Here is a 13,509-nt window from a genome sequence, read left to right on the forward strand (position 1 = left end):
AAACATAAAAAAATAGCATTTTACAAATAGCACTTATTAAAATAACAATAACTAATCATTTTTGGTAAAAGAAATTTGATTTTTATGTTTGAAATAATGCTGAACACAGACTGATGATAATTTATACAGAAGCAAGAACTGTCCTCTGAACACTCTGTAAAAATGGAATGTGTTGAAAAGGAGAGGAACAGAAAAGAGGCATGGAATTTTCCTATGATAAAGTAATTAATATACTTTAAAAAGCAGTACCAGGTAATTTTAAAATTTTAGGGTTGTTAACTTTGGCTGTTTTCATGATGTGTAGAGACATGAATACATGTCGACCATGACATATTGGATTTTCAAAGCACGACAGCAAAGCACTTCTGCAACCATGAAATTAAATCCTAGCGAACTACTTTTTTGCTAATAATATAATAATTTAAGGAAAAATTGCACAACTGCACAAATCTACCCCTTTTCGCAAAATTTCCAACACGTGAAAAATAATAAAAGTGGATATACGGTATGTGGATCTCTCTAACATGTTTACATATTGAAGAAAGTTTTCAATTATCAAATGTTCATTTCTTATTTAACTCAACATACATAATTTTTTTTAAAATCAAAACATTTTTAAGCCTTGGCCTCTACGAATGTCATAAGGTAAAGAACAATCAATGTCATATATTAACTAATTATTGTAACAATATGTCTGACACTTAAAGGGTACACATATATACATTGTCTGTTCTAGTAACCTACAATTCTTCTGGGAAGAAATTGATATGCAGAATAAGTAATGACATTCAAAGAACAAGGATAAAGGACACACATAAAACAATTAAGATGGGACCTGAATCATATCATTTTTGGCACAGCACGGAATAAATATTGGAGAAGTTAGAGCTGCTCTTATAATCACAAAAACTTAAAAAATTACTGGTGATGTCATATTAATGATTATTTTGTAATGAATATAACAATTGATGAAGAAATATAAATAAACAATATAAGGTGTAATTTGAGCAATACATTAAGTGTTTCAATGAAAGGCATTTTATCAAAACCATCATCAGTTTTTAAATAACATTTTATACAGCTCTTGTAGCTACTGTACTACATACAATGCACAGTTTGAAGGATAATGTAAAATCACTAATTTGTGTGGGGGTTAACTTTCACTGTTTTCAAGGTATATGTGACATGACCCATAATTAAATTCATATCTTCCACAAAATGCTTATGTTGTACATTACATTATCAAATATTCCTTCTTCATCTATTTCATCAAATTGCCTCGATCAATAAAATATTCTCAATCCATGAAATAATTAAGAAATGTCAATAAATAATATCAATATTAAAGGTACACAGAGCTGCCAACATTCTGAAATGACAAATAGTAAGGCAGGGTCGAGGGACCGCCTCAGCCCCCTGCCGCTGAAGATGTTTTGAAAAATGGACATGCAGTCTGAGGCATGTTTCCATTTTGTTTACTTTAAAACATTGACATGAATGTGATCGGTCTTCTAAAACCGAAATGATGATACAAGCAAGCGATGTAAGCATTATGAGTATATTATAATAGTAGAAACTATAGACTGCCAGCTATGAAAATACTGGTATTATAAACTTTGAATGAGAAAAACCGAAATCGGAAGAATATAGAGAGAAATCGTAAGGCGTATTTTAGACACTGATTTCGTATGCCTTACGCCAAAATCGTAAGGGTTGGCAGCTCTGGATACAGTTTGGACTTGTTATTGTGCTTTTGTTTCTATACAAATAGTAGCTTTTAAATCCAATTTTGGCAATGAGATACATTGTGGAACTCAGCAGAGAATCCAATGCTTATAAATACATGTATTGGAATGTAAGATTTTGCATCAAGCAAACTTTGATACACTGTTCTGTGTCTCTGGAATTGCATGACATTGTGACCTATGTATGTGAGGACCCATTAGAAATCAGGTGACTAGTATCACTGTTAATGTCCTTCTGTGCCTGTTAATAAATCAGAAAAGTCACTATTAGATGATGTAAAGGAATTACATTATAAATAATGCATGCCAATGTTTGAAATTGTGAGCGGTATAATATTAACTTTTCCAATAACATTATGAAAAGGGCTTCTGAACATTTTTTTCGCTTGTACAAGTCACCTCGGAATTTTGTTGGCTTCAAGATTTATGACTGACATTATAAATAATTGTGAGCATAATGTCTTTCATTATTTTTAGCCAAAAATAACTAAACATGACAACTGTATTGATGCTAAATGTTCCTGATAATCTAATATATTTGATATAATCAGGTGTTGTTTTATCAATAGAACTCTGAATGATAGAAATGATTTCCTGCACAGCTCTTTATCATAAAATCAAAAATTTCTGGAGACCTGTATGTATCAATGGATACATTTATATATGTATATCATTACTTTAATCAAGACAACCCGAACATTTTCAAGGCTGATAAAAATTCTGACCACACAACACACATCTTTAATATGTCCTTGACATACTTCTGCATCTGATTCAGTGCAACCTGTTTCAGAAATTTTACAGAAAAACATGTCCTAGTTTTCTGTTTTTAAACCACTTTGGTTATGTAAGTTGGGAGGTTTCTTTCTTTTATTTCATATACCAGTGTCAAAGCAGTGTTTAAATGCAGAAACCTTAAAACTTTTATGATATGTTTCACAGCTGGAACATACTGAACCTGGGGGGTGGGTGAGTATGGGAATCTTTACCCTCTGCTTTCATCAGCATCCAGTTTTGTTTTTACATGTTAGTTTAATTCCTGTATACAGATTCTCTGGCAGTTCAGCACTTAGGTTCAATGTTTAGTACTGTTAAAAAACCAACATACATTTGTAGTCAGCCTTGAACTTTAACCTTATCTGTCTGATAAATGACTTCTTTACCAATGATCTTGTCATTTTCTGCATAGGAAACACACTTTCTGTTATCTCTCCTTGTAATATTCCTATAGGTCTGACAATAATGGTTTATGATACAGACAGACTCTCCCTGTGTCCTTTCTACACCTTATTTTTCATCACACTATCTGAGTAATCTCATATAAAACAAGTCCTTATCTCCTTTTTATCCTAATTACACAATCAGCAATTCAGCATTGGTCATCCTTCATACAGTAATTCTTGCCACAGCATCTAAGAATTATTTCCTTTGTCATTTTAATGCCTACATCCATGTGGTAATGTGGTGTATGACATCATGTTCTTAAAACAACACTTTATCTCTGCCGGATCTGGGAGTGTTTACCTTTGTCTACCCTTTACTTGAACTCTTCATCTAACCATATTACATGTTGCTACTCCTTTCGACTTTAGAGGCCTATTTGACTTGCATTCACCTCCATGAGTTTTAAGTTGATGACAATTTAAAACAATTTTTTTTAGTTTAAGGATAGACTAAACAGACAGCATGTTGACACTCCTTGGCAATGAGGGCCATGCAAATAGGAAGGAGAGCAGATTAAGGTGGTAAGGGAACTACTGGAGGGTGTTGCCAAAGAAGGAGGAAAAATAAAAGCATATTCTGCATCAACTTTAACAGTTGGTAAGGTTTCATACACACACTACATACTTGTTTCACTAAGAATTATTTTGTTATACTTATTCATAAATTAATGGTTTGCACATTAATAATACAGTCACTTTTGGAATAATTCCCCCCAAAATGAGAAATCTTTATCTGATCTCAAGATGACATGAAGCCTCCACCCTTTTTGTCACTGAAAATACAGCTTCTAATAACCTCCACTGTTCAGATTTTCATGACTGAAGTTTAAAATTTGTTAACAAAATGTAAACAAGTAGCAAACCAAAGTAATACATTCTTAGGACTTTCTATGGGTCAGAGAGTAATCTTGGTTAGCACAGACTTGTAATGACTCACCCATTTTCTTTTTTGCCTCTTACAAATGATGTAAATGAGGGATACCACTACTAGGAGGGAGCCACCTGATATGAGGACTATCTCCATCACATGCACCACCTTGAGGGGCGTGAATAACATGTTCTGTAGCATCTTAGCATTCTTCTCATCTATCACGGCACTCTGGAAAAGTCAACACAGATTTAAAGACTGTAATTAATTGATGCTTTTATAGATGATTACTTGTAGAATGTAAACAATAAACACTACAGTACAGCAGGTACATACAGGATTTATGATAAAAGTCAGCTGTTTGTTTTCATTTCTTTCTCAAAATTAATGTAATTCGATCAACTCACAGAAGTTAAACCTAACTCAATGGATGTGTCATTAAAATCCTGTTATGTTAATTTCTAAGATTCTGGGATATACAGTGCTCTTATAACCTTGATCTTTTTGCCATGATTTGTGATCAAATATTTGACTCCAAATCTTGTTGTGATTTCTTTTAAATCATCCTGTTTTCTATTGTGAATGAAGTTTAAATGAATTTCAAAACCTTGTTCTTTGTAAAACTCTAGCTGCTCATTTTGAATCATGCAGTTTCCTGGCTAGAATTCAGATTTTTAAGAATTCAAATAGAACTGAACTAGACTAGAATTAAAAGACCTTGAAGAAAGATTCTCAAGTGAAGATATGATTTCAATCCACCCTGGGGCCTTGTAGATGTAAGACCCAAAATCATGATATGAGAGACTCAAACTTTACCTGTAATTCTGCTAAAGACAGTAGTAAGTTATCTCATTTCAGTTCATTATCTCTAACAACAGGAGTTGAAATCAAGTAAATTATGTTGCAAGGTGAATGTTTTTATAAATCTCTTTGGATTATCTTTTCCCCTTCATATGAGAAAGACCTTTTCTTTAAACAATCCCCTTTACTTGAGGATTTTATTTAAGTTAACTTGTCTTGTTAATGGTGTACACCTGAAAAGCTCTAAATGTTAGAGAGGACAGACACTGATGACAGTAAAATTCTGATTTAAAAATTCACACAGGCTTCTGGCTCTTGTGAGCTAAATGTATTGTTTAACTTGCTACATATCCTAATTACTTTTCATTTTAACTGATTTTGTTTCTAACTTGAGCATATTGTTGATAGATAAATAAGGTACATATGATTTGGTTATTTTAAAATACTAGTAGAAGGCTTGAGAAACAGTGAACCAAAAAAATAAAAATCTTAACATTCATCAATAAAAGTCAGGTGAAATGTAAACTGGAAAAAAAATCAAACACATAAATCTATTCTTATCTTCCTTGAGAGTTTCTGTGATTCATAAATGTACCTTTAGTATTCTCAGCACCATGTAGTTCATGTCTATAAAAACAAATTCAAATCTCCCCTAATATCTGACAACATTCCGCTATCCTGGTTATTTGCTTCAAACTTAAAACATCTCAATTTTAAGATACAGAAATTCGAAAATCTCTAGGACTACAGATAATATCCTAAAGTAATGAAGAATATTATATTTGTGACTATTTTTAAGCATCCATTCTAATTGAAAGAAAAAATATATGGCACAACATATGTTGTTCTGCTCTTAAATATACTTTCATAGTATTTTTTCCTCTAGATGAAAGAAAAAGTTTTAAATTCTCTGGCAGAAAAGCAAATTGAATTATTCTTTAACAAGAAGGAAAAATACACTCCAAAAGAAGTGCATGAAAAAGCTTTCAAATAAAGACAAATGAGAGCAGTGAGGCAAGCAACTGAAATAACTACATGTAGATATGCAGCATGTTTCTTGTGTATCTTACATAATGTATTTATGAATTTATCAACAAAGTTAATGGACTAATAAAGTCACACTACTTTTATTAACATTTGCCTTATCTTTTTTTTTTTGCATGGCATTTTTTAGCGAACTTTAACAATGACCACTTTGAGGCGAAGCCGTGACTAAATGATTTTGATTAAAAAGAAAACAAAATTATATAATTACAGTTTACTCAAAATTATTGTTTATTTAATTCTTATTTAATTCATTAATTTCATTTACCTCGTCTGGCTTTGCATGCTTTACAACCAATTAAGACCACATGCACATAATTGACAGTTAATGGACGTTTGTTTTGAAAACCCTATGGATTTGGCGTTATAAAGAGAATTTTATATAGCAGGATCACCTAATCGAATGGCCACACATTCAAATCTTACATAATGTATCTATAATCAACAAAGTTAAGAAATAAAGTCACATATTTAAAACATTTCATGGCATTTTGCATCTATTTTCTAAATGCACTACAAATGGTAATGATTTTTCCCTATGGAATAGTATGAACCTAATCCCACACATTCAAATCTTCATGTCTTTAGAAATAAATATTTAAAACATTTCTGGCATTTTGCATCTCTAGATGCACATCAGGAGTAGATCTATGGTAGGGCTAATGGTTACTTTGGAATGGGCCTGATCCAGAAACTTCAATATGGTTACTTGTCAAAAAAAAAAAACAAAAAACAAAACAAAAAAAAATCAGTCAAATCACACATCTGAAGCAGGTCTGGAATTGGGCATCTCTTGATGCATCACCAATGCTGACTGACCAAAGTAGGCATTATAATTACATGTATAATTAAAAATAGACATAAAAAGCTAAAAAAAATTATCCTGCTCACTAATCCATAAAAGTAGGTCAAATCCAGCATCTGAAGCACAGACCTAAATGTATCATTCATGGAAATATAGCACAGGTAAGTCTTATAGTTATTTGGGAATGTACTTTCTCTTAAAACTTCAGCCAAAATATTAATTGCCAATTCTATGTTGGGTATAGTTAATGAAAAGCTTATCTTGTCATCATTGAGATAAGCTAAAAATCAAAAACAGAAAAAAATCTGGAAAAAGAGAATAAATGAGAGGAGTGTCATAAATGATGAAATACCTCATTTAGCCACAAGACAGGTAAGAAAACCGGAGTGATCCCACTGGTGGTGCTGAAATAATACGTAAAGGCATTAAAAGACATGGCCTGATGCTCAATCACTTCTCAATCTGTTTAGCCTTGGCTATTTATAAAATTTATGTCATCAGAAACTATTCCTGTGCATGATAATGATACATCTTAAAAACTACAGACATTCATTTTTCATTTCATTCACTGATAAAGGGCACTAGTCATGATGTCAAACTTTAATGGCTGATTTTAAAAATCTTTGACAGAGTGATAATACTTTATGAGAAGCTACTTTTGGGCTTGATTTGCTTTGAAGTAATTTGAGTGAGCTCAGAAAAATAACCATGAGTAAACTCGGAAAAAATAACCTTGGCTGCAATTTTTTTAATAGTATTTTGTATTCAAAATGTAGTAAATGTGAACACTTTTACACTTTTTCTGCCAGTAACCTTTCTCTTGTCACATTGACCTTGAGTCAAGGTTAAGGCACACCCTCAGCCCATAAAAATCATTGTAATGGAAATGAGCTTCCGTCAAAATCAAGACACCCTTCAGTTAATATTAAATCTTTGCACCAAGAAGAGCTTCTAAGGATTTTCCTTTAAGAAGTTATAGCCTGGACACAATTATTACAGTGACGTAGCATCGTTTTTGAAAGTGGGGGGGGGGGGGGGGGGGGGGGAGGGGGAGGCAGCCAAAGAAAAAAAACATTTTAATTACCTGAAAAAGTTGACAAGCAAAAAAAAAAAAGGGAAATTGCCCAAGCTGTGGGGTGGGGGATGGGGGAGAGGTAAACATTTTTCAATTTTCAATGCCAAGTTCTTTCGGTACCAATTTTTTTGCATACAATACTACATTTCCCTTTTATCACTTTACTGTGGTAAAAAGTGGGGGGGGGCAGCCTTTCAACTAACATTTTCAATAGTAAAAGTAGTGTTGGGGAGAAAATAGGGGAGACCCCCCTTTTGCTATATGCATGTATTATACTGTTCTGTCAGTGACATTAAACTTGCCATTAACACCTTGGGTCAAAATCATGACAAAGCCTTAGGTCATAAACATCTTGGCACAAGTATGAGCTTTCAGAGATTTTCATTTACAGTTATAGCTTGGACAAGATTGCTAGGACAGGCAAGCTGATTCCTTTATACCCCCTCATTATTTGTTTGTGGGGGATAGGATAAATTTAACTAGAACTGTCCAAACGGGACAAAATACCCCCTGCTGGGTTTTTCAGAGGTGCTAAATCATGAATATTTTATGGATCTAAGAGAAGAGAGAAATGCTAAAACATTTTTTAGTGAAATGTAATTGCTCATTATATTTTTTATAATTGAAACGAAGGCACAGCCTAATAAAAAAAAATAAACTAAATATATGGACCAGACACGAATTATGAACTTTTTCTGCCATTGACCTTGAACTTGCATAAATGACCTTGGTTCAAAGTCATGACACAAACTCAGGTCATAAGCAATGTTTGTGTGAAGTAGTAGATTCAAGTTTTTCCATAATAAAGATATGTACAAAACATCAATTATACAATTTTTCTTCCAGTGACCTTGAACTTCCCCAAATGACCTTGGTTCAAGGTCATGACACATGTTTGTGTGAAATGAGATCCTACCATGTTTATCCATCAGAAAATATGGACCGAACATGAATTATGAAATTTTTTTTTCCAGTGACCTTGAACTATGACCTTGGGTCATGGTCGTGACACACTCTTAGGTCATGAGCAATCTTTGTGTGAAATGAGAACCTACCAAGTTTATCCATAAGAAAGATATGAAACGGACACGAATTATGAAATTTTTTTCCCAGTGACCTTAAACCTCCCCAAATGACCTTGGGTCATGGTCATGACACACCCTTAGGTCATGAGCAATCTTTGTGTGAATTAAGAACCTACCAAGTTTAATCATAAGAAAGATATGGACCGGACTTGAATTATGAAATTTTTTCCAGTGACCTTGAACTTTCCCAAATGACCTTGGGTCATGGTCATGGCACACCCTCAGGTCATGAGCAATCTTTGTGTGAAATGAGAAGCTACCAAGTATATCCATAAGAAAGATATGGACCGGACACGAATTATGAAATTTTTCTTCCAGTGACCTTGAACTTCCCCAAATGACCTTGGGTCAAGGTCATGACACACCCTTAGGTCATGAGCAATCTTTGTGTGGAGTATAAGATTCTAATGTTCCTCCATAAGAAAGATATGGACCAGACACGTTTGCACAGACAGACTAACAGCTAGACAGACGGACAAGCTGACCTTATACTTTCCCCAAACTTCGTTTTGGGTCATGGTAACATGAAGACATAGAACTAAGGCCATAATAAATAAATTGCTAGATTCTCATCGAATTTTTTTTTAAATCGGGGAAGCGGGCGGCTTTTATTTTATATTTTTTCAATTTTGCAGATTTTTTATTGACCTAGTCAATCGGTGTAATTTTATCTACAATACCAGAATAAAAGTCATAGTAAAGGTTCCATTATCTCTTACTTCACATCATCACCAATCTTTTTCAACCAATGACCCTTGTTTAAAATATATACGCGTGTATTACAACAATTACCATCTTTTCAGCTGTCAAAAATACATAGTGAGAATATGCCGCAGCAGCGGCCCTTCACTTTATAGGAAGAAGAAGAAGAAAATCATGTTGACATTCGCGGGATTTAAAACGAAAGTAGAATGGTAGATGAATACCGATCCCGATAAGAATTAAGACGAAGAAAAACAGAAATAAAAAAAATCGAAGCGGGGGTTTAAAATCGGGGCGGGCGGGGATGAGAATCTAGGAATATTTTTATTATGGCCTAACCTGACATAAAACACTTAACTTTTACTGATAATTTTGGCATTTTCTTCATTTTGATTTCATAAGATTTTTTTTTATCATCTCTTAGCTACCTACTTGAAAATGGATCAAGTTCTTCAAGTATGATTAAAATATGAAATGAAAGACAGTTTATAAAATCTATCGCAATTAAAATAGACCATTTAATACCAGTGATTTTTCCCAAACTAAAAAACAGTGCCTTTGAACTTTTACTTAGTTATGTCTTACATGAATTGTTACAATTTCTAACTTGCGAAGTATCAGCAACATACAAAATTATATTGTCCCATCAAAGACAATTTATCCAGAATCGCCCCCCCCCCTCCCCAACTACTGCAAAATAGCCAACCAGTGTTGAAAGATATCCCAAATTATTGGTAAGATTCAAAAGAATTTGTACATACTCAAAGCCTTCTATTGGCTGCATATACAGATTGATTTGGATTCTTTTAGCAGCTCTGAGCACCCAACCAATATTCTGAAAATAAAGAAGAAAGAAGTGCCATATCAAGATATGTATATAAGTTATACATGTACTTTACGTGTAGTAACCAAAACAGTGTGATTGTGCTTAAAACTGTTCTGCTACATATTTGACATAGTTCACTGAATTTCCTCATAAATACTTTTGTAACATAGGAAAAATTGTTCCCATAAAAATTGTGATGCAACGTTTTTGTCACCATGCAGATAAAGATAACATTTCTATACTTTGATTATTACAGCCTTTCAAAAGAAAGGCAGAAATACATACAGTACCGTTAATTTTTCTTCTTAAAAAAGAATACATGCAGTCATTACCAGCAGTGAAATTGTGCTCACTCTGCTTGTTGAATGGCTTAAGAAAATGCACTTTGGTTTTTTATTCCTTGAATATCAATTGTCATTACAAATGTCAAAGATTTAGCCGGATTTCTTTGCCTTCTTTTGTTCATTTAAACTCTTCTCAGTGAGTGCGTCTTTGACTGTAGAAAACTATGAAGATTGATTTATTGTTTGTTGTTTATTGTCTCTCTCGAGAATTTTTCACCTTTATGGAGACGCCACCACTTGCCGGTGGAGTGCTACAAATTCTGACCTATACTCGACATTCAAGGCCATTGAGCAGTGAGGGGTCTTTTTCATGCCAGCACCTTCTGCAACACGGGACCTTGGTTTATACATTCTCATCTGAAGGACCAGTCTCCACATCCCACAGTGGAATATGAACCCATGACGTAAGAATCAACTCCTTACTCCAAAACTCTAGAACAGACCCTCTTAATCACTGCCCCATGCGGGCGACAAATACTATGAAGATGAAGCATTTTAATTAATGGGGAGGGCATCAACATTTCACTGGTTCCTTGGGACAAGAATAAAAAGACAAAATTTTCCTTCATGGGGATAATGGAGATACAAACTCACAGATAACGGCAACCCCTGAAATCTATAAGCATTGGTCTCCAGAAAGCAAAGAGGATTCCTCAGTACTTTTTTTTAATAAAATGCTGACAGTTTTAAGATAATTTAAGTAACATATAAAATCACTATATTACAAATTTCAAGTAAATTAAATGTACTTTTATCCTTCTATATGGAAGAAAAAAAATGTGTTATTTTAATTGGCTTAAGCTTTAATTGTGCATCCCTCTGATATTGGTATATTGATTGATATCTTACTGGTTCTGCATCAATAATAGTCTGGTGTTCTTCTTTATTTGGTCTCATTCCTATAACAGCCTTCTGGTATTTCTCAGCTCCAAGGTAAAAATGTGGCAAGGATATAGCAACAGGGATGTGGAAAAAGTCAACTAAAGGAGGAAATACAACACATAATCATACGCACACATATGAAAGTGTTCATTTAACCCCCAAAAGCAATGGTCATTCCACAGCCCTCATTCCAACTGGTACAATAAGTAATCCCCACCCTGGCCTAGGTTCAATTCCTGGTCTGGTCCATCACATTTAATCTCCAGCACTAATTATATAGATAAACATAATCTTTGTTTTTTCTCATTCCTGATCAAAATGTCATGATCGACTCTTTAAGAATTTATTTTTCTTCTGCTCTAAAAGATTTAATGGATTTTTCAAAATTATCATTTTGCTAGCTTCTTGATGGCCAACATTAATTTCCTTAAGTTTTTAACCATCAACACAGAAAAATGCAGCCACTTTTAACAATAGCAAGTGATAATCTTAATTTAGTCTTACACTTAACTTGCTCTAATACTTAAAGCCGCTTAGTCCGATTCTAATCGCTAAAAATATATTTGTTTTTCTTCTTGAAAAAAATTGTCCATAAATTGTTTCAACTTTTGTCAAATCATATCCCCAAAGTCTTTTTCTTTTAAAAGATATCAAAATTCAAAAGTTAAAAAAATAATTTTTGTTAAGGTCACACAAAAAATTATCCTTTGTTGATATTGCGTGAAATCACCTTCGAAAAATTAAATTTATCGCTTACATGTATAACCTCAAGCATTTTTTTTCAACAACAAACTGCTTATACCTGTACACGGGCAAAATTTAGCCTTCGTTACTAAACTTCCTTTTAAATATCTGATTTTCCTTTATTCTTTAAATATGCATATTAATATAAAAACTACTATGGGTTACATTCAATTAATTTCTACTTATAGCAAAGGAAGAGAAAAGTTCTTAAGATGTTGGGAAAAAAAACCACAGCAATAAAAAGAATAATGATCCTTGATATAAGTCTCTTTATGTTTTTTTAAAGGTGACTTGCATGCCACATGCCACATTATATTATAATCAGACTTAAACTGTAATAAGGTTTTTGAGCATTTTGTAAGGATTTTTTAAACTAGAAATTTCTATTTTTTTTTATTTATGGCAACACCGTTCATCGAAATCAAAAACCAATACACAGAATTACATATCTTAGTGTAGTCTACTTGCAGTGCCAAGTTATATTGAAATCAGCCCCAAAACTGTAGGAGGAGTCACATTTTGAAAGAATTTCACAAATATTTCTATTTTTAGTAACCACGGCAACACCGTTCATCAAAATCAAAAACCGATATATAGAATTATGTATCTTAGTGTAGTCTTAACTTGTGTACCAAGTAATATTGAAATCTGACCAAAACTGTAGGAGGAGTAGCATTTTGAAAGAATTTCACAAAAATTTCTATTTTTAGTAACCACGGCAACACCGTTAATCGAATCAAAAACCGATACACAGAATTATGTACCTTAGTGTATTCTGCTTGTATGCCAAGTTATATTGAAATCAGACCAAAACTGTAGGAGGAGTAGCATTTTGAAAGAATTTCACAGAAATTTCTATTTTTAGTAACAACGGCAACACCGTTAAACGAAATCAAAAACTGATATACAGAATTATGTATCTTAGTGTAAACTACTTATGTGCCAAGTTATATTGAAATCAGACCAAAACTGAAGGAGGAGTAGCATTTTGAAAGAATTTCACAGAAATTTCTTTTAGTAACAACGGCAACACCGTTCATCGAAATCAAAAATCGATATACAGAATTATGTATCTTAGTGTTGTCTACTTGTATGCCAAATTATATTGAAATCAAACCAAAACTGTAAGAGGAGTAGCATTTTGAAAGAATTTTCTTTGAAATTTTTATTTTTAGAAACAACGGCAACACCATTCATCGAAATCAAAAATTGATACACAGAATTATGTATCTTAGTGTAGTCTACTTGTGTGCCAAGTTATATTGAAATCAGACCAAAAATGTAGAAGGAGTAGCATTTTGAAAGAATTTCACAGAAATTTCTATTTTTAGTAACCACGGCAACACCATTCATCGAAATCAAAAA

At 33.1% G+C, this 13,509-nt stretch overlaps 1 protein-coding gene across 6 annotated transcripts in view; it reads right to left on the minus strand.

The window, feature by feature from the left end:
- Positions 1 to 1,504: 1,504 nt before the first annotated feature.
- The window catches only part of LOC134280006 (lysosome membrane protein 2-like), a 31,457-nt gene continuing 19,452 nt past the window's right edge, over positions 1,505 to 13,509 (minus strand). For 3 of the 6 annotated variants that reach the window (XM_062762423.1, XM_062762425.1, XM_062762424.1), the window contains exons 10-14: positions 11,368 to 11,498; positions 10,110 to 10,183; positions 6,839 to 6,890; positions 3,906 to 4,067; positions 1,512 to 1,986 (exon numbers count right to left, since the gene is read on the minus strand). In XM_062762423.1, the coding sequence (XP_062618407.1) occupies positions 1,924 to 1,986; positions 3,906 to 4,067; positions 6,839 to 6,890; positions 10,110 to 10,183; positions 11,368 to 11,498 (482 nt within the window). In that variant the 3' untranslated portion in view covers positions 1,512 to 1,923. Of the gene's footprint in view, positions 1,987 to 3,905; positions 4,068 to 6,838; positions 6,891 to 10,109; positions 10,184 to 11,367; positions 11,499 to 13,509 lie in introns of all 6 variants that reach the window. The other 3 variants (XM_062762426.1, XM_062762427.1, XM_062762422.1) reach the window with 2 other exon arrangements.

The sequence above is a fragment of the Saccostrea cucullata genome, unplaced genomic scaffold (genome assembly GCF_032062105.1).
Source record: "Saccostrea cucullata isolate Sc308-1 unplaced genomic scaffold, CSIRO_AGI_Scuc_v1 ctg152, whole genome shotgun sequence".
NCBI classification, from domain to species: Eukaryota; Metazoa; Mollusca; class Bivalvia; order Ostreida; family Ostreidae; genus Saccostrea; species Saccostrea cuccullata.